Here is a 17,389-nt window from a genome sequence, read left to right as displayed (position 1 = left end):
CTGGCTGCAATGAATAGAAAATTGGAACCAAAAGCTTCCATATTAACCACTGGAAGTAAAAGCGTCAATTGTTTTCCTTGCCATGCCAGTGGAAGTGGGGAGATTCAGTGCCTAGGGGAAGGGTAGACTTGTTCTTTCCACAATAAGCCATGGTTTATGGTGACGACTGTCTGGATTGGGCCAAAGGCAATCTGTAGCATGCTGTATGTGGGGCTGCTCTTGGGACACCCCTGTCTCCAGATATTTTAATCCCTTGCTTCTGCCGTTGGATGCAAGTTCAGCAGTTTCTTGCATCTTAGTTAATTGTTTGCTCGCCTTGAACCTTACAGGAAAGGCAGGATATTAAAATTTTATGGCAATTGCTTTGGAAGCAAGTGCCAACTTTGGCCTTGGAGAAAGGGTTTTGTAGCCCTTGTCTCTCTCTGTTTCTGTCTCTCTCTTTCTACCCCCCACCCCTTCCCTCCCAGGCTAACATAAAAGAAGTGGATGTGTCTATACCAGCCAAGCTGCATAACTCCCTGATCGGGGCCAAGGGGCGGCTAGTGCGCTCCATCATGGAGGAGTGTGGCGGGGTGCACATCCACTTCCCTTCCGAGGGGTCAGGCAGCGACAAGGTCACCATCCGAGGGCCTGGCGAGGAGGTGGAGAAAGCGAAACGGCAGCTGCTGCAGATCGCGGAAGAGAAGGTACCAAATATATCTGAGGTTGCCCGGTGTTATCAGTGGGAGAGTGTGGGGAGAAAACAGTTGTTCTTTGGCAGTCAAGTTGCTACGATAACAGAGGGCATCCTTCACACCTCCCGGTTTTCCTTTGAGCCATGGGCCGCATCCTCGGCACACTTTTAAAAGCAGGATTATACCAATTTAATCAGTCACGGCTTCCCCCCCAAAAAGCAGAATCCTGAGAACTGTAATTTGTTAAAGATGGTTGAATAGAATAGAATAGAACCCTGGAATGCAGGAATCTCAGCTAGATCCCGTTTTCCCCCACAGAGGTACAGCTCTCAAACCACTCAGAGAAAGGGGAAGATGGGTCTCCTCTAACAAGTCTCAAATTCCCAATTTCCAGGATTTTGAGGGGGAATCCACAACCGTTTAAAGTGGCATAATAGCGCTTTAAATAGCGTGCGAATGTGGCCTTTAAAACTCCATATTGCAGCTCCATTTGCTTTCCTAAATTACTAGCCTATGAAGGCATGATTTCAAAGGCACGCAATATGGTTTGAAACGAAGTATGTCCCTTCCGGGTCAGATATTGGATGGGAGGTCACCCTGCTTACCCCCGCCCCCCGCCCCCCATTTAATCTGGCTGTGGTTCCTTGATGGAAGGAAGGAAGGACTGGAATTTAAATGTAATAAATCAAAGACATGGAAATAATCCCTAGAAAAACAGCCGGATTTTAAAACTGCAGTCCATCACAGAAAGAGCTTGGATCGTTCATGGTTGTGCGTTATTTTTTGGCGACACAACATCCACACAGAGCAGCTAAAAAAATAATGAGCAACTATCTCTCCTGTCTGCAGTTAGTGGCAATGCATTTTAGGAGTTCTTCTGCAGCTTATCTCGCCTATAATTCCTATGAGACAAAACACACACCCCTCCCGCTTTTCGAAGTGGCTTGTGCTTGAGGCTGCTGCAGCGAACATAGTATAATTTTAACTCTGCCCTAGTTTTTGCGTTCCTTCCCACACTTCTAATGTTTTTATTTGTATAGTGACATAGTTGTACACCGCCTTGAGATCGACATGAGAGGTGGTTTGCCATTTTTATTGATTAGGCTGATCAGTCCCACGTTGCCAAGGTGACTTAGATCTGCAAACATTCCAAAAAAATAAACGAACTCAGAATTCGTGTAAAACGTTAACATCCTCACACAGACTTTTTGTGCATGGTAATGTTTTTTTAAATGAATAAGTAGCTGGATTGGCTACACAGAAAACTGTACGGAAAGTGCTTCCCTTGGCAGCGAGTTCTACAGTTCGGTTTAGGAGGCGGGAGTATTTATTTGTGCCACAGAGCAGGGCGCTTCTTGGAAAGCTTTCAGCTGTTCACCCTCTGCCCTCTCCACCTGCAGCAAATCAACAACCACTCGGCAGAGCTGCACGCCAAGCCAGAGTACCACAAATTCCTGATCGGGAGAGGGGGCGCCAACATCCGCAGAGTGAGGGACCGCACCGGTGCCCGCATCATCTTCCCCAGCCCCGACGACAAGGACCAGGAGATCATTGCCATCGTGGGGAAGGAAGATGCAGTGCGGCAAGCCCAGCACGAGCTGGAAAGCCTCATTTGCAACCTGGTATATATATAAATATATATGATTGTGGATTCTCAGCTGTTTCGTTGCATTTGCATCTGGTTTGGATGGTTATATGCATGCCTAGCATACAGCACCCTTAGAATAGGTTTGGGTGAACGGCAGCCTAGCAATTGCTTAGCCAGCAGCCGCTAATCAGCTATCGAGTTGGTAGCATTCAGCGGCACTGCGCAGCGTAGTGGTTCGTGTTGGACTTGGACCTGGAGGATCAGGGTTCAATCCCCACTGGGACACAAAACTTCCTGGGGTGACCCTGGGCCACCTCTCAGCCTGACCTACCTCTCAGGGTTGTTGTGGAGTTTAAATGAGGAGGGGGAGAACCATGCCCACCACCTTGAGCTTCTTGGAGAAAAATGCAGGATATGAATCAATAAACGTGAGCAGCAATACTAGGCTGACTTCCACCCGGAAACCTCCATAAAGCTCATTGCCACCAATCTCCTTGCCAAAGGACTACTAGTCTTCCAGAAAGAGCCCAAACCTTTGGAGAGTGAGATTGCGCAAAGCCGGATAGCGTCCCTTTTCCGCATTGGCCATGATTTGCAGGGAGAGACTGTAGCCATGGAAGGAGAGGCTACAGGGCCCTCCCCCCCACCTCCTCTTCCTGCCCCCCAGGATAACGTCATCGAGGATTCCATGATGGTTGACCCCAAGTACCACCGCCACTTTGTGGCGCGGCGGGGGCACGTGCTGCGGGAGATTGCGGAAGAGTACGGCGGGGTTGCGGTGAGCTTCCCCCGGACGGGCGTCCAGAGCGACCGCGTGATGCTCAAGGGAGCGAAGGACTGCGTGGAAGCTGCCAAGAGACGCATCCTGGAGATTATCAGCGACCTGGTAGGCCTCCGTTTCCGGAGTCTGGGTCAGAGAGGGTGTTTGGAAAGACCAATTCAAAGTGCTGGTTTTGACTTATAAAGCCTTAAACGGCTCAAGAACGCAATACCTCAAGGACCGCCTCTTTCCATATGAACCTACCCGGACCCTGAGATCACCTTCTGAGGCCCTCCTTCGTGTGCCTCCTCCTCGAGAGGTCTGGAGGGTGGCAACATGAGAACGGGGCCTTCTCAGCAGTGGCTCCCCATCTGTGGAATGCTCTCTCCAGGGAAGTTCGCCTGGCACCTTCATTATACAGTGGTACCTCGGGTTAAGTACTTAATTCGTTCCGGAGGTCCGTTCTTAACCTGAGGTACCACTTTAGCTAATGGGGTTTCCCGCTGCTGCCGCGCGATTTCTGTTCTCATCCTGAAGCAAAGTACTTAACCCGAGATACTATTTCTGGGTTAGCGGAGTCTGTAACCTGAAGCGTATGTAACCCGAGGTACCACTGTATACCTTTAGGCACCAGGCAAAAACATTCCTTTTTAGCCAGGCCTCTGGTTGATCCGATTTACATCCTATGCCCTTTTAAAATGTTTTTTTTGGGGGGGGGCTATTGGGTGTTTGTTTTAATTTTTATTAGGTATTTTGTGGTTTTATATCTTGATTTATACCCCCAGGCATAGGGCGGTACATAAATTCAATAAATAACAACAACAACAACAACAACCCCCTCTTTCCAACATGTGTCATGTTGCGATTCTCTTTTAAGATGAGAACAATACCTTAAGCTGCAGGTTGGTGATCCTGGGGGCTGAACGTGCCCCCCCACCCCATGACCATGCAGGATTGAAACAGCCAAATCCCTGTTGGCTTCAAAGTTGCCGCAAGCACGCTTAGCCCCGATGCCCTTCCTTGCAACCTTAACTCGCTTTGCTCGCCCCGTCCCACTTTCCTTTTCTTTTTTTGCTTCCCATCTCTTCTCCAGGAAGCCCAGGTGGTCCTCGAGTGCGTCATCCCGCAGCGCTTCCACCGGGTCGTCATGGGAGCCAAAGGTTACAAGGTGCAGCACATCACTCGGGACCACGATGTGCTGATAAAGTTCCCGGAGCGAGATGACAATTCAGGTAGAGGGGATTGCAGGTAGAGGGGAGGGGAGATTCCATGCAGGGAAATATTTTCACCTGGTTTTCTCCCCACCCCGCTAGGTTCAGAAGCACAGTCTCAGGAAAACGGCGACATCAGCCCTGAGCTGGACTCTGCCCCCCGCAAATGTGACATCATCCTAATCTCGGGGCGCAAGGAGAAATGCGAGGCGGCGCGGGCAGCTCTACTGGTAGGAATCTTCTCCCTCTGTCCTGGGCGAGTATAGAAAAGGCCCTCTCCTTGGTCACCCCCCTTCAGACCTTCCTCAGAAGGGGGTGGAAGAACCTGGAGGAGGACCTCTGATGTTGACCTAAGTCCTAACACAGCTTTCTCCAAGCTGCTGCCCTCCTGATGTTTTGGACTGAAGCTCTTCATCGGTCCTGACCAGCAGGGAGAGGGGTGTCGTAGTCCAGCAATAGCTGCAAGGTGCATCAGCTTGGGCAATGTTGAGAATAGAGGCCCAGGCAGGTTCATGGCAGGGGAGGAATTTGGTCAAGCCCTGGACTGAGTATACGGTTCTAGGTGCATATACATCATTGGGGAGGGGGCGGAGGAAAGAGGCAAAATATTGGGGACCTTACTGCTCTTTGGGTGCCCAGTCAGGGCAACCTGCCCATAGGGAGTGTTTCGATTTGGACTTCCTTGCTCGGTTGTGGTACCTTCAGCACTGTAAGAATGTACGTAGAGCCTTGTTGGGGTCAGGCCCGCAACCCACTTAGTCCAGCCTCCTGTTCTCAAAGCGGCCGACCTGTTGCCTCTGGGAAGACTGCAAGCTGGGTGTGATTCCCAGCATCCGGAGATGGCACGATCCCTTGTGCTTTTCGCCATTTTGGTTCCTGCCATAGAGATGAGATGGGGCCTGATCCAGGGTTGTGAGCCTGCGTGTATTTCTCCAGCCTTGCTCAGTTGGTTTTTCGCTTCTGTGAACTGCCCTGAGACCTCTGGGTATAGGGCGGTATATGAGTTCAATAAATAAAATAAAAAGGATCCTCTATAGACATGGAGGACCAAAACAACTCTGAAGCTCCCTGCAGAAATCCTTACTCTTCTTATCCTTCCAGGCTCTGGTTCCCATCACAGTGGATGTGGAGGTCCCCTTTGATCTCCATCGCTACATCATTGGGCAGAAGGGGGCCGGCATTCGCAAGATGATGGAGGAGTACGAGGTAAGAACACGTGGTCCTCCTTCCAGCCCTGCTTCCGGCCTAAGCATTGCCTTTGGCATACTCAGTGCTTTTTTCGGGGGGGGGGGGATGCAGATTCATTTTGTGAATCTTTGTACTTTTGTCCATTTACTGTACAGTGGATGCTCGGGTTGCGAACGTGATCCATGTGGGAGGCACATTCACAACCCACAGCATCCCCAACATGCAGCACCATGTCTGCGTATGCGCGGGTTGCGATTTGGTGCTTCTGCACATGCGCAAAGCATGATTTAATGCTTCTGAACATGCACAAGCGCCAAAACCCAGACGTAACCTGTTCCGGTATCTGTGGGTTTTGGCACGTCCGTAACCCGAAAACGCACAACCTGCATCTGTAACCCAAGGTATGACTGTATATTTATTTTTGCCAATTTGAACAATAAAATGGTGATTTCCTTGAGTTAAAATGAGAGTACCCCTAAACATCTTTTTTAAAAGAAAAAAAAAACACTGGGCGTACCTTTTCCTTTAAATGTTGTTCGTGTGTCCTGGGTTCGCTGTCGATGGTATAGGAAGCTTCAGTGGTCTGCAACCAGATTGACTGGGTGGCCAAATCATAGACTCACAGAATCATGGAGTGCAAAGGGACCCCAAAGTCATCCAGTACAACCCCCTGCAAAGCAGGAATCTCAACTAAAGCAATCCATGGCAGGTGGCCACCCAACCTCTGCTTAAAAACCTCCAAGGAAGGAGGGTCCACCAGCTCCCGAGGGAGTCTGTTCCGCTGTCAGACAGCTCTTACTGTCAGAAAGCTCTTCCTGGTGTTGAGTCGGAAGCTCCTTCCTTGTAACTTGAAGTCCTACCCTCTGGAGCAGGAGAAAACAAGCTTGCTCTGCCTTCCATGTGGCAGCCCTGGGCTTCCTTGAGACGGACCAGGTTCCCACGATAACAGCACATCTACGTTAACCCTGCCACAGCTAAGGAAGTATGAGAACAGGAGGGGAAGGGATGAAGACACAAGTGCACTGCAAAATGTGTGTTTGCGTCTGTCGCCAGCAATGCTGTCCTGTTGCTTTCAGAGAGGGCACTGCCCACAAGGGGGCACTGCAAACAAATGTCGTACAGTGGTACATCTGGATGCGAACGGGATCCGTTCCGAAGCCCCGTTCGCATCCAGAGCAGAATGCAACCCATGTCTGCGCGTGTGCGGGTCACGATTCGCCGCTTCTGGGCGTGCGTGTGACATCATTTTGAGCATCTGTGCATGCACGAGCAGCGCAACCCGGAAGTAACGCGTTCCGTTAATTTCCGGTCGCCCCAGAGCGCAGCCCAAAAACGCTCAACCTGAAGAGACTTTAACCCAAGGTATGACTGTATGTAGAAAGCCCTTTGGGGGAAAATTTTGGTTGGGCCCAATTCACAGCAAGCGGCTTTTCCAAGGTACATAGTTTGCTGAGCATTTATTTAAAGAGGACCGGTGGGTGATTTAAGACTGGTGGGTGATTTTTTAAAAAAATTAATTAATTGGCTCATTAATCACCTGTAATTTCCCAAGTTACCCAACACTGGAAAGTTAAACCTAGCTGCCTCTTTTTTTGAAAGACCCCTTCCCGTACCCCTGAGGTTTGGCCAGCATTGAACCAGGACTGAGCCTTTAGCGTGGCAGACCCTACCTTGAGGCACACTTGGCCAAAGAGACGTCTGGCAGGACTCCTCTTTGCCTCCACTAGGGCACCTTTTCAAAACTGCTGTCCAGACAGATCTTTGGGACGTGGACTTTTTAAAACAAAAAACCAAGCTGTTCATGGTGGTGTTCTGTTGTTGTTGTTGTTGTTATATTTTGTCTTCCATCTTGCTGCATTTTCTATGCAGTTTAAATGATATTTAAAAGAATAATACTTAATGGGCAGTTAAGCTAGATCAGGAAACTAGAACTGTGTGTTTGTAAAGGCTTTTTGTTCTGAAGATTATGCTCCATAATTATAGGTGTGTTTAGCTGCCTGTTTTAGTCCCTGGTGGATTCCAAGCCATGCATATATTTTTATATAATTCACTCATGTTTGGTGTAATTGTACTTGAGAAATAATGTGAAGGGAGAGGCCTGCTGCTTTCTCCAGTGGCAGCAGCAGAAAGTAGTTTGTAGGAAAAGGACTCTGTGGAGCACCTGAGGGAGGAACTTTCATAACCACTCTTGAGAACAGGCCTTTGCAAAGGATCCTGGGAACATTGCATCTAACTTGGAACACTTCGAAAGCCTAATGGGAGCCTTTGAGATGCGCTGTTCGTCCCAGAGCAGGGAACATTATATTTGCATATTAGCAATTGATTTAAATGTTCTGTATACACAGTTTTAAGTGTTCTTGTTTGGGCTGGGTTATAAATGTATCTCAAGGAAAGGTAGGAAATGACGCTAGGCCGTAGGTCCCCTGCCCTGACAGGTTGGCAACCTGCACAACCTTCCTTTTAAAGACAGCGACGCTTCTCCCTTTCCTCAGGTGAACATCTCGGTGCCCCAGCCTGAGCAGCAGTCGGACGTCATCAAGATCACAGGCTTGGTCCCCAATGTGGAGCGGGCCAGGGCTGGCCTCCTGGAGAGGGTCAGGGAGCTGCAGGCAGAGCAGGAAGACCGGGTAACTGCCACACGCCCAACCCACTGGCTTCCCAGCTGCATCGCTTCCACCCACCAGAGTACTGAGGGATGGGTTCCTGAGGCCAACCAGTAACTCCCGGCTTCCCTCTCCCTCTCCTCCCCAGGCGTTGCGTGGCTTCAAGCTGACGGTGAGCGTGGAACCCAAATACCACCCAAAGATCATTGGCAAAAAAGGGGCGGTCATTTCCCAGATCCGGAAGGACCATGACGTCACCATCCAGTTCCCGGATAAGGGGGATGAGAATCAGGTGAGTCTCTCTCCTTTCTTTAGCTGTGTGTCACTGGCCCCCCTCTACCCAGGGGGATTATGGAACCCAGAGAGTGACTCCATAATGCTCCACCACAGTGAAAAGGCACAGACATACATAAAACTTGTCTATGCTCGCTTATAAGTAGAGCTGCAATTTGTTTTGTTTTTTTATTATTTTATTTCTATTTATTAATTTATTTACCGCCCTATACCTGTAGATCTCAGGGTAGTTCACAACCTACAATCACAATATGAAAACCGCAAATACATAATAAAAATGAAAACAAAGGCAACACAATAAGCCCTCCTTCCACAATTCATTTAAAAGGAACATTTTGAAAAGCTTAACGCTTTGTATGTCCTTTAACCTTTATGGTACAGTGGTACCTCAGTTTTCGAACGTAATCCATTCCGGAAGACTGTTCGACTTCCGAAACGTTTGACAACCAAGGCACAAAGGGCAGTCAAAAAAGTGTATGGAGAAAATTGAAAAACACGCAGTGGAAGCCATTCGACTTCCAAGGCACATTTGAAAACGGAAGCAATTACTTCTGGGTTTTCGGCATTCAAAAAACCAAACGTTTGGCTTCCGAGATGCTGGAAAACTGAGGTACCACTGTATAATATATTTTTATCTTTTCCAAATGTAAGTTGCTTGGAGACCTCCAGAAGTAACAAGCGAGCAAGAAGTTTGATAAATAATAGCCTCACTTAGAATCAGATTTCCATGTCCCTAACTTTGCATAAAACCTATTTGGTCAAAGTGATGCCCATTTGTGGGGTTCCCTCCCGCCCCCCTCAATCTGTAGTGGTGAGGGAATGAAGCTTCTCTAAAAGTCCCGCCGTCTTTTTGTCTCTGTCTTTCTCCTTCCCCCGCCGGGTCCAGGACCTCATCACGATCACCGGCTACGAGAAGAACGCCGAGGGGGCCCGGGACGCCATCTTGAAAATTGTGGCCGACCTCGAGGAGATGGTCAGCGAAGATGTCCGCTTGGATCACCGGGTTCACGCCCGTATCATTGGCGGGAGGGGCAAAGCCATCCGCAAGCTTATGGAGGAGTTTCGGGTAAGGGTTGCCAGTGGCTGTTCTGTGTTTGAGGGGCGGAAGTTGCCTGACCCTTCTGCAGTCTGCCCCACCAACAATGGTGGGCAAGCAAAATCGTGACGGCCAGGCCCTCGCTCGTCCAGTTGATGCTCTTTGGACAGTGCAGTCTTGTGACCTTCTTCTTCTCACCCCGGCAGGTCGACATCCGCTTCCCTCAACCAGGTTCCAGTGACCCCGACAGAGTCACGGTCACAGGGCTGCCGGAAAACGTGGATGACGCTATAGACCACATGCTCAACTTGGAAGAGGAATATGTGAGGAGGGGGGAGATGGCTGGGAGGGGTGCTCAAGCAGCTTGATGGATGGGGGAGCTTCCTTCTAGCGAGATTCGTGCCATGTCACGGGTGCGTGGGCCAAATTGGACTGGTGGCCAGGGCTGCCCACCTGTCAGGTCACCTTGATGTCATGATGATGTCAGGTGGTCGGCAGAGCTGGTGTTGCTTAATCGGAAAATAATCACTGTTGACTTTTATTAATGATTGGAAACCTCTTACGGGTTTTCTGCACAAGTGAACTTGTGGTATCAGGGTATGAAGACTTTGGGGGGGTGGAGCTGAAGGTTGGTTTATGGAAAGTAGGAGAGTTGAATGTTACTAGGAAGTAAGAATTTTACACCAGTTTTTAAAGCTGATAGATGGAGAATTGGAAGTTTTTTCCTTTCCTTTTTCCTTTTCTTTATTTTCTTTTAATTTTTCTGTTTAAGAAATGCTTGATATTTGATGTTTCTATACTGTTCTTTCTTTGTTCTCTTAAGCTTTAATAAAAATTCAAGGAAAATAATGATAAATAAACAAAACAATGATGTCAGAGGACTGGGCGCTTTGAAGTCCCAGCAGGACTTGCAAAAAAAGGTGCTTTGAAGTGCCGGAGGCTTTGCCTCGCTTGTGCAAAATTGGCACAAGTAGCGTGTGGGTTTGGTTGGTGGTTTGAGGGGGTGAGGGCAGCTACTGCTCCTTATTCCAGTTTTTTTAAAATCTGTCTTACATCCCGAGAGGCCCTCAAGTTGACCACAAGACTCCGCTAGCACCCTCCAATTTTAACGGGAGGCTTCTCCTTACAGATGATGGACGTGGTGGAGACTGAAGCCATGGCTGCGTATATGAAGCCTCCGTCCCGCTTGGAAGAGGAGCCCCGGGGCCCGGCCAAGGGCTTTGTGGTGCGTGATGCCCCCTGGAACGCGTCTGGGAACAAGGTATGGCTTGGGTCCGTCATCACCGCAGAGTCTGCCTTAGAAGCTGCCCACTTTGGCCAATATTAAGCAGTGCATGGGAAGAAGGGGCTAAGAAAACCTCAAGACCCATGAGGCCTAGCGCCTTGGGTTCCTTTTAAAAGCAGAACCAGCTTGCTCAAAAGGCAGAGGGTCATTGCAGCATGCGCTACTCATTTAGAACAGGAAATACATCTTCTCCCTCTCCCCTTTCAGGCCCCAGATGTGAGCAGCGCCGAAGAGTTTCCCGTCTTCGGCACCGGCGTGGTCCCCAAGCAGACGTCCGTCTGGGGCCCCAAGAAGTTCTGAGGCGGCGGGAGGTGGTGACGACGCACTGCCAGCCAAGCACGGCTCCCGCCTTCCTTGGGCATCGTGGCGACTTTCTCGCGCCGTCAACTCTTGCTGTCGGAATGTGGCAGATTCTTTCTCCTCCTCCTCCTCCGCCTGCACTCTCTCTTTCCGTGACTCTGTGCAATCCATTAACCAATCAAAAGCCATAGCCAGCCCTCTTTCCACCTCCCCGCCACCCTCCTTTTCCTTCTCCTCGTCGAGCCAAAGCAGGCCAGGTTGTAAGCACACAAGTGGAAACGAGCCTCATGTGACTAACTCGTTTCTCTCTCTCTCTCTCTCTCTCTCTCTCTCTCTCTCTCTCTCTCTCCCTCTCCCTCTCCCTCTCCCTCTCTCTCTCTCTCTCTCTCCATGCCAAATTTCAGGGCATTAGTCTCTCCTGGCCAAATTTGGCTGTAACACCCCTACTTCCCCCTCCCGGCTGAAAAAGGAGGAGGCAAGGACCCCTTTTCTTCCCTGTCTCCCACTCTGTCCTCCCAGGTGTAGGATTCTTGTACTGTCCACACACACCTGAACCAAGGGGAAGGGCCGAATGTTTTAGGGGGACTCAAAGGACAGGCAGAACTCTCGTACTGCCACCCCTAACTTGATTGCATCGGCCTTCCTCCTAGCCAGCCAGCCTGCCTGTTAATCGCTTCTCCTCCAAGCTTGCAAGTAGCCCCTCTCCCGGGCGACAAACCATTAAGATTTGAGCTGCACCATAGAGACAGGTTTGTGGGAATCTGCATGTGGACCTTTGGAAGGAGATTTCCGGCTCCTGTGACCAGAAGGAACTCTTCAGAAGCAGGGAGCACTTAGAAACTTTGGCACTCGGCAGTCCTTCTGTCTCCTCTCCCACCCCACCCCCCTTTCCCCACCCAATCTTTCTCATCCCATGACTAGCCTTGCCAACCTCGCTCCCTCCAGATGTTCTGGACAGCAGCTCTGACCCAGGTGGGAGCTGCTGGCCGAGACATCGGGAGAAAGGAGCGCCAGCCGAGGTTGGCAAAAGCTGGTGTCGAGTCTGTTACGACTTGCTCCTTTTCTTCTCCCTCCATTTTCAACCTCCCTTTCTCTCTCGCGCTTTTTCCTCTTTCCCCTCCCTCGTGTCTTCCTCAAGATGCACTTGCTTTGAAACATTAGGGGGGAAATATGCAACATTGAACAAAAGAGAAAGTTTAAGAGCCAAGCTCTTTCTCTTCTCTTTTCTTCTCTCTCTCTCATTCAGTTTCTAGTCCACATCCAATTTCTCCAGATTTTTAAACTGTGACTTCTGGACTGTGTGTTTCTGCGTGAGTGATTGTGTGTGTGTGTGTGTGTGTGTGTGTGTGGTGGAGATGCGAGTGAGCTTAGTGGCTCCACCGACCCAACTAACCCCCGTCCCCTCTTTTTTTTTTTTTTTTTTTTTTTGCTGTGTCAACATGACAAGGCAAAAAAAATAAGAGAAAAGCTATAGTGGAGCAACGTAACCAAGTTTTTGTTTTGTTTCTTTTTGAACGCAGGGTTTCTGGGGAGAAATAAAGAGAATTTAACAAAAATTAAAATGGCAGAGAATACTATTGGCCTTAAAAGAAAAGAAAAAAACAAAAGAGAGTAAAAGGGGGGGAAAGGAACTTAATGTTTAAGGAAATATGCAAACTCTGTAGGTCACATGATGGTGACTGTGGACTTTTCTAATTCCAAATAAAAATGGAGCGAAAAACTGAGCGGCAATTTCGGTGTGAGAAAGTTATATGTTTGGCGGCCCCGGGGAGGATGCAGGTTCCAAAGGATGGGCAAAAGGAACATCTGGATGAGTTTTTAGAGGAGCCTGAGAACTCAACCAATTGCAGGAAATTTCTCTTCCCTTTCTGTTCGGTGTTGCTGGCGGAAGAGGAGAGAACACTGGAGGCTGAGAACTTGGGGCTAGGAGATGAGCCCTAACTTGGTAATTTGCTTTTCCCTTGGTACGGACTGGACTTTTCCAAACCACCATGTGAGCTTCACAACCCTTTGACAGCAAATCCACAAAGCCCTAGCCCATAACAAACTTGTAAGAGGCCACCCCTTTAACTAGGTGAGATCATCACATCTCACTGGCTTTTCAGTTTCCCATCATTTTGAGATTGGGGAGGGAGGTATCTGCACTGCACTTTGTCTCCTAAGTCAGGTGTGCTTGGGAACCATGTCGGCCTGCGGAACTGAGACAAGGCAGAGGTCAACAAGAGCCTTATGCAATAGCTACTCTGCTTAACTTCTCCCCAAATCTACTGTTTTAGAAATACAAGCCATCCCTGGTGAAGAAATACCTTTTCAGCTTATTGCTGACCTTTCAGTTCAACTTCGAATTGTCTCTCCCAAGCAGTCTTTGTTGGGCTACAGAACCATTGCAGGCATTCTACATGCATCCGTATAATATATAGGTCGCAATTACAGGATCAGTAAATACCGGAGCCTTTCAGATCCATAATTGTTTTTTTTCCCCCTCTCCAAATAATTACTATGAAATTGGAGAGCTCCTTCCCACTGCTACCACCACCACCAGTTATTTGGATCTGTGTGTTTACAGTCGTAAGGGACCTCCGCTGTGCAACTCGGAATGCAGCAAGTAACATGATACCATGAATTGAGATGATGGCTTAGCAAAGCTTTATCTGCAGACATTCAGACATTGCATGGTTCACTGGGCACAGGTGTCCCATAGCAGATCAAAACTTCTGGCAAGTATTCTCGACAGCCGTTCAGGCTTGGGGCGAGGGTTGTCCCTTGAACCCTTGCTTGCCTGTCTTTTGGGTGCTTAAAATTGCCTAGAAATTGGGGGAGAAATCTCCTTTAGGCACATGTGGCTGTGAAAACACAGCTGTGTTTAGGGTGAGAAAGGAGATGAATAACATTCTTTGTTTACACATCTCTGCTGCAATGAATTGGAAAATAGTTTTGTTTGGTTGTTGTGGCTATAACTAAAAAAAGGCATATTTATTATTTTAGCAATTTATATACCGCTTAGTCACAGTGGGGTACATAAAGCAGTCAGGGAATTGAAAGTGTACTGCTAATATTATCAAAGCTAACTGGTTGGTGTCACCAGCCTGCAGAAACTCCCAAAGAATGGCCACAGTGGCAGATTAGATTGACAGGTGCCTATCAGGAGCTCATGTGCTGCTGCTGCCGCCGCCGCTGCCGCCACCATTTTTTCTATGTATAAATGCTGGTTGAGATTCTAGTTTCTTAATCCAGGACCCAGCTACTCTGGTCATGATGTGCATGAGAGCAGAGTTGGACAGTGGCCCGGCTTGTGAGAATACAATGATGGCTTCCTGCGGACAAGCAAGTTCTAATGTGAATTGCCCAAATGCCCTGAACTCTGCTGTTTCCTGAGCTGGGAGGAAACAAACCATATCACTGACTCGGGGCACTTCCAGCCGCACACTATTTTGGGGTGGGATTCAGTCACACCCCAGCAAATTCAGGTTGTATTTTATTGAGAGGTCTTACGCAACCAATCTTCTTTCCCCAACAAAGCAGACTTCATGCACAAGAGAAGAGATGGGGGAAATCTCTGGAACGGGTGGGGATAACACTCGCTTTGACATGTTGCCTAACCTCCCTCCCCTCAAGCAAATCAGGGGAAAGGCTCAATAAAAGTATTTTACTTGGGAGCACACCTAGTGAGGTTTTTTTTGAACAGTTAATTGTTCATCTTTTGACACCCCGTGGGTGGAAGCCAAAAAGAAACATTGAGTTCCACTTCTGGAACATAGGAAGCTGGATTCTTGGTCCATCTATCTCAGTATCAGCAACTCTCTAGGGTTTACGAGCAAGGTCTCTCCCATCCTTGCCTGGATATTATGGGAACTGAACCTGGGAAATTTTGCATTCAAAGCAAACCCTTTCCCCCCAAGGAACTCTTAGCCCAACCGGATCAAGCCACCTGCATTGTTTGGGGAGAAGCAAGCCCCGAATGCTAGCATTGGAGAAATTTAAAACAGGATTCCTAGACTGGAGGATACCCTCACAAAAACCCAAAGGCAAAAGATGGAGGCTCCAAGTGAAAAGAGAAGCCTTTATTGAAATACAGATGCACACAGGGGCAGCTTCAAAAATGAGGAGGCGGCTGCGAAGGCTACACCCAAAGCAGTGTTTTTTTTAATCCACACGTGGATTTACTCCCTGCTCAGAGGATCACAGCAATTGTAATAGATGCAACCCACTGTCTTCATCCTGAACTAATCAAAATTATTTGGCTCTTCAGCCCTCGTCATATGTGGTTGCAAATAACCATTTCCGAGAATGTGTCTGACTAATTTGCCTATTCATTAAATGTCTCCCAATATCCTCTTTCATCAAGATTAATCCCAGTTACCATGCCTAGCCAATTCTATTTCCAAGCATACAATGGCCAACCGTAGATTCCAAGTTATTTTTTCCGATGTTCTCAGAACAGACGTTTACTACATACACTACCTAAAAGCAGCTAGTTCTGTACTGCAAAAGGTAGGAATGCACAGAAACCTTAGCATTTTCCATTTAAAACTTTATCCAGGAGAAAAACTAAATTATGACCAAACCTGCCACTCCCTTTAAAGTTTGGGAACCAAGCATTCAGGGAAGAACTTAAGATAACTGATGCCAAGGGATTTGTTTAAAGCAGCCGGGCCATTTGTTTAGCAAAGCAGCAGCTGGGTTGGTCATACACTGCCAGCGTGGATCGCTGTCCTAAGCAAAACAGGATCCACTTCTGTTGAGTTGGAATAAACGACAGACGAGTAGCAGGTGTCATCTGGGAGGCATCCTCTCGAGCATGTCTCGGGGAGTCCCTTTTATTGAATAATACAGCATTGCCACATATGTGCTTGTTGCTGATTGGTTAACACAAATACAAAGCAAGTGATACATATAGGTATTAATCACTAATAGATTAAAGGCTGAGAAAGGGAACACAGAATTAGACAGGCATGAAAACCTCCTAATGAAATTATAACTGGTGATTAATAGAACAAGACCTAAAACAATTACTTAATGATTGATAATGTGAAACAAAAGGACATATCAATCACATTCCATAGATGTGATCAACTATGCATTAAGAACAGGTCAGAATGCCATGTTTGTATGAACTAAGTGTGAACTTGAACATTCTGGGGTGATGAGAAAATGTCTCAACCTAGAACGGTTTGTACAGAAGCAAAAACTTTCCTACACACTTCCTTCCAAAGACTAGTCAGAGTAGCGGGCAGTGACCCTCCACTGTTCCAGCCCAATCTGCAAAGTGAACCTGCGAACATTCAAGCATAGATGCTCTGATCTATGCTAATGGCTTTCCCTAAAAACGTTCCTTGGCCCGTACGGGGATCGAACCCGCGACCTTGGCGTTATTAGCACCACGCTCTAACCAACTGAGCTAACCGGCCGGCCGCTGAGCTTCGGAAAGTGGGTGGGAAATTGTGCGTGCTTTACCCAAAAACGACAAATTAGATCAGCCCCCGCATTTAGAACAAAGATGAGAAATGTTTCCAACAGACGAGGATCTTGAGTGGAGCCGAGTTCAGATCCTGCGGTCATCCATGAAACAGCCACGGTTCTGACTAGGCGGCTCAAGTCTGGAGGTTTCTTTCGTATCTCGTTACGCGCAAGTCCAGGGTGGGACACATCGGGGGTACGCTTCTCTGAGCGAGGTGCCCGCAAGCCGGATCCTGCCACACGTGCCTCTGGACCGTGTGCGGTAGAAGGCGCTCAAGTCGGCTCTGCAGGCAGCAATGCATTGAGCAGACCATCTCTTGGATCTGTGGATAAACCCCAATTCCCATCAGCCTCAGCCCCCATGGCCAATGATCAGGGATGATGGGAGTTGTAGTAGTTCAGCAATGCCAAGAGGGCTGCGCAGGCTCCCCCATCCCTGCTTTAAATGCTTTGCATGCGTGCGCGGGTTTTGTATTTCGCCCAGCCCTCGGGGAATCACCGGGAGAGCGATTGCAAAGGGAGCCAATGCGGCGCCAGCCCGAGGTTTCGTTAAACTGCAACTCCCATCAGCCCCAGCCAGCATGGCCAACCGCCAAGGGTGATGGGAAGTGTGGTCCAAACCATCTGGAGGGCACCACGTTGGCTACCCCTGGCGGATCTCGGTTCCCCCTTTCCGCCGCGGGGATTCAGGCCCCGGCATTTCCTGTCCATCGCTCCGGAACTCCAAAGGGCATGTGCCCTATGCAAGCGCGCCTTGCAAACTTAATCCAGTTTAATTACTCACGCCCACCAATGCCCTTGAAAGCGACGCAGATAGGTGTACACTCGGGCCGTTTGCAGCATTCAGCCCTCCTGCATCGTCACTCGCCCCCCAAGGAAAATATTAGCATTTTGATTTAAAGGTCTGATCCTACGCGCTCAGAATTCAGTTTATTAAGGCCCATTGGACGCGGCATTGGGCTGACTCCGGAGCAAGTCTGCCTGTCCTCATAC

At 48.7% G+C, this 17,389-nt stretch overlaps 1 protein-coding gene across 2 annotated transcripts in view; it reads left to right on the top strand.

The window, feature by feature from the left end:
* Nucleotides 1–12,670, top strand: part of LOC309326554 (vigilin-like) — a 56,111-nt gene extending 43,441 nt beyond the window's left edge. For both annotated transcript variants that reach the window (XM_081835373.1, XM_081835374.1), the window contains exons 17-28: nucleotides 468–686; nucleotides 2,075–2,296; nucleotides 2,930–3,148; nucleotides 4,116–4,254; nucleotides 4,336–4,463; nucleotides 5,335–5,439; nucleotides 7,914–8,048; nucleotides 8,173–8,316; nucleotides 9,205–9,384; nucleotides 9,561–9,677; nucleotides 10,484–10,615; nucleotides 10,847–12,670. In XM_081835373.1, the coding sequence (XP_081691499.1) occupies nucleotides 468–686; nucleotides 2,075–2,296; nucleotides 2,930–3,148; nucleotides 4,116–4,254; nucleotides 4,336–4,463; nucleotides 5,335–5,439; nucleotides 7,914–8,048; nucleotides 8,173–8,316; nucleotides 9,205–9,384; nucleotides 9,561–9,677; nucleotides 10,484–10,615; nucleotides 10,847–10,939 (1,833 nt within the window). In that variant the 3' untranslated portion in view covers nucleotides 10,940–12,670. The remainder of the gene's footprint in view (nucleotides 1–467; nucleotides 687–2,074; nucleotides 2,297–2,929; nucleotides 3,149–4,115; nucleotides 4,255–4,335; nucleotides 4,464–5,334; nucleotides 5,440–7,913; nucleotides 8,049–8,172; nucleotides 8,317–9,204; nucleotides 9,385–9,560; nucleotides 9,678–10,483; nucleotides 10,616–10,846) is intronic.
* Nucleotides 12,671–17,389: the final 4,719 nt, after the last annotated feature.

The sequence above is a fragment of the Podarcis erhardii genome (assembly GCF_964252035.2).
Source record: "Podarcis erhardii genome assembly, chromosome: 13".
NCBI classification, from domain to species: Eukaryota; Metazoa; Chordata; class Lepidosauria; order Squamata; family Lacertidae; genus Podarcis; species Podarcis erhardii.
The sequence above is the reverse complement of the archived record's forward strand: the minus strand, read 5'-3'. Positions and strand labels throughout refer to the sequence as shown.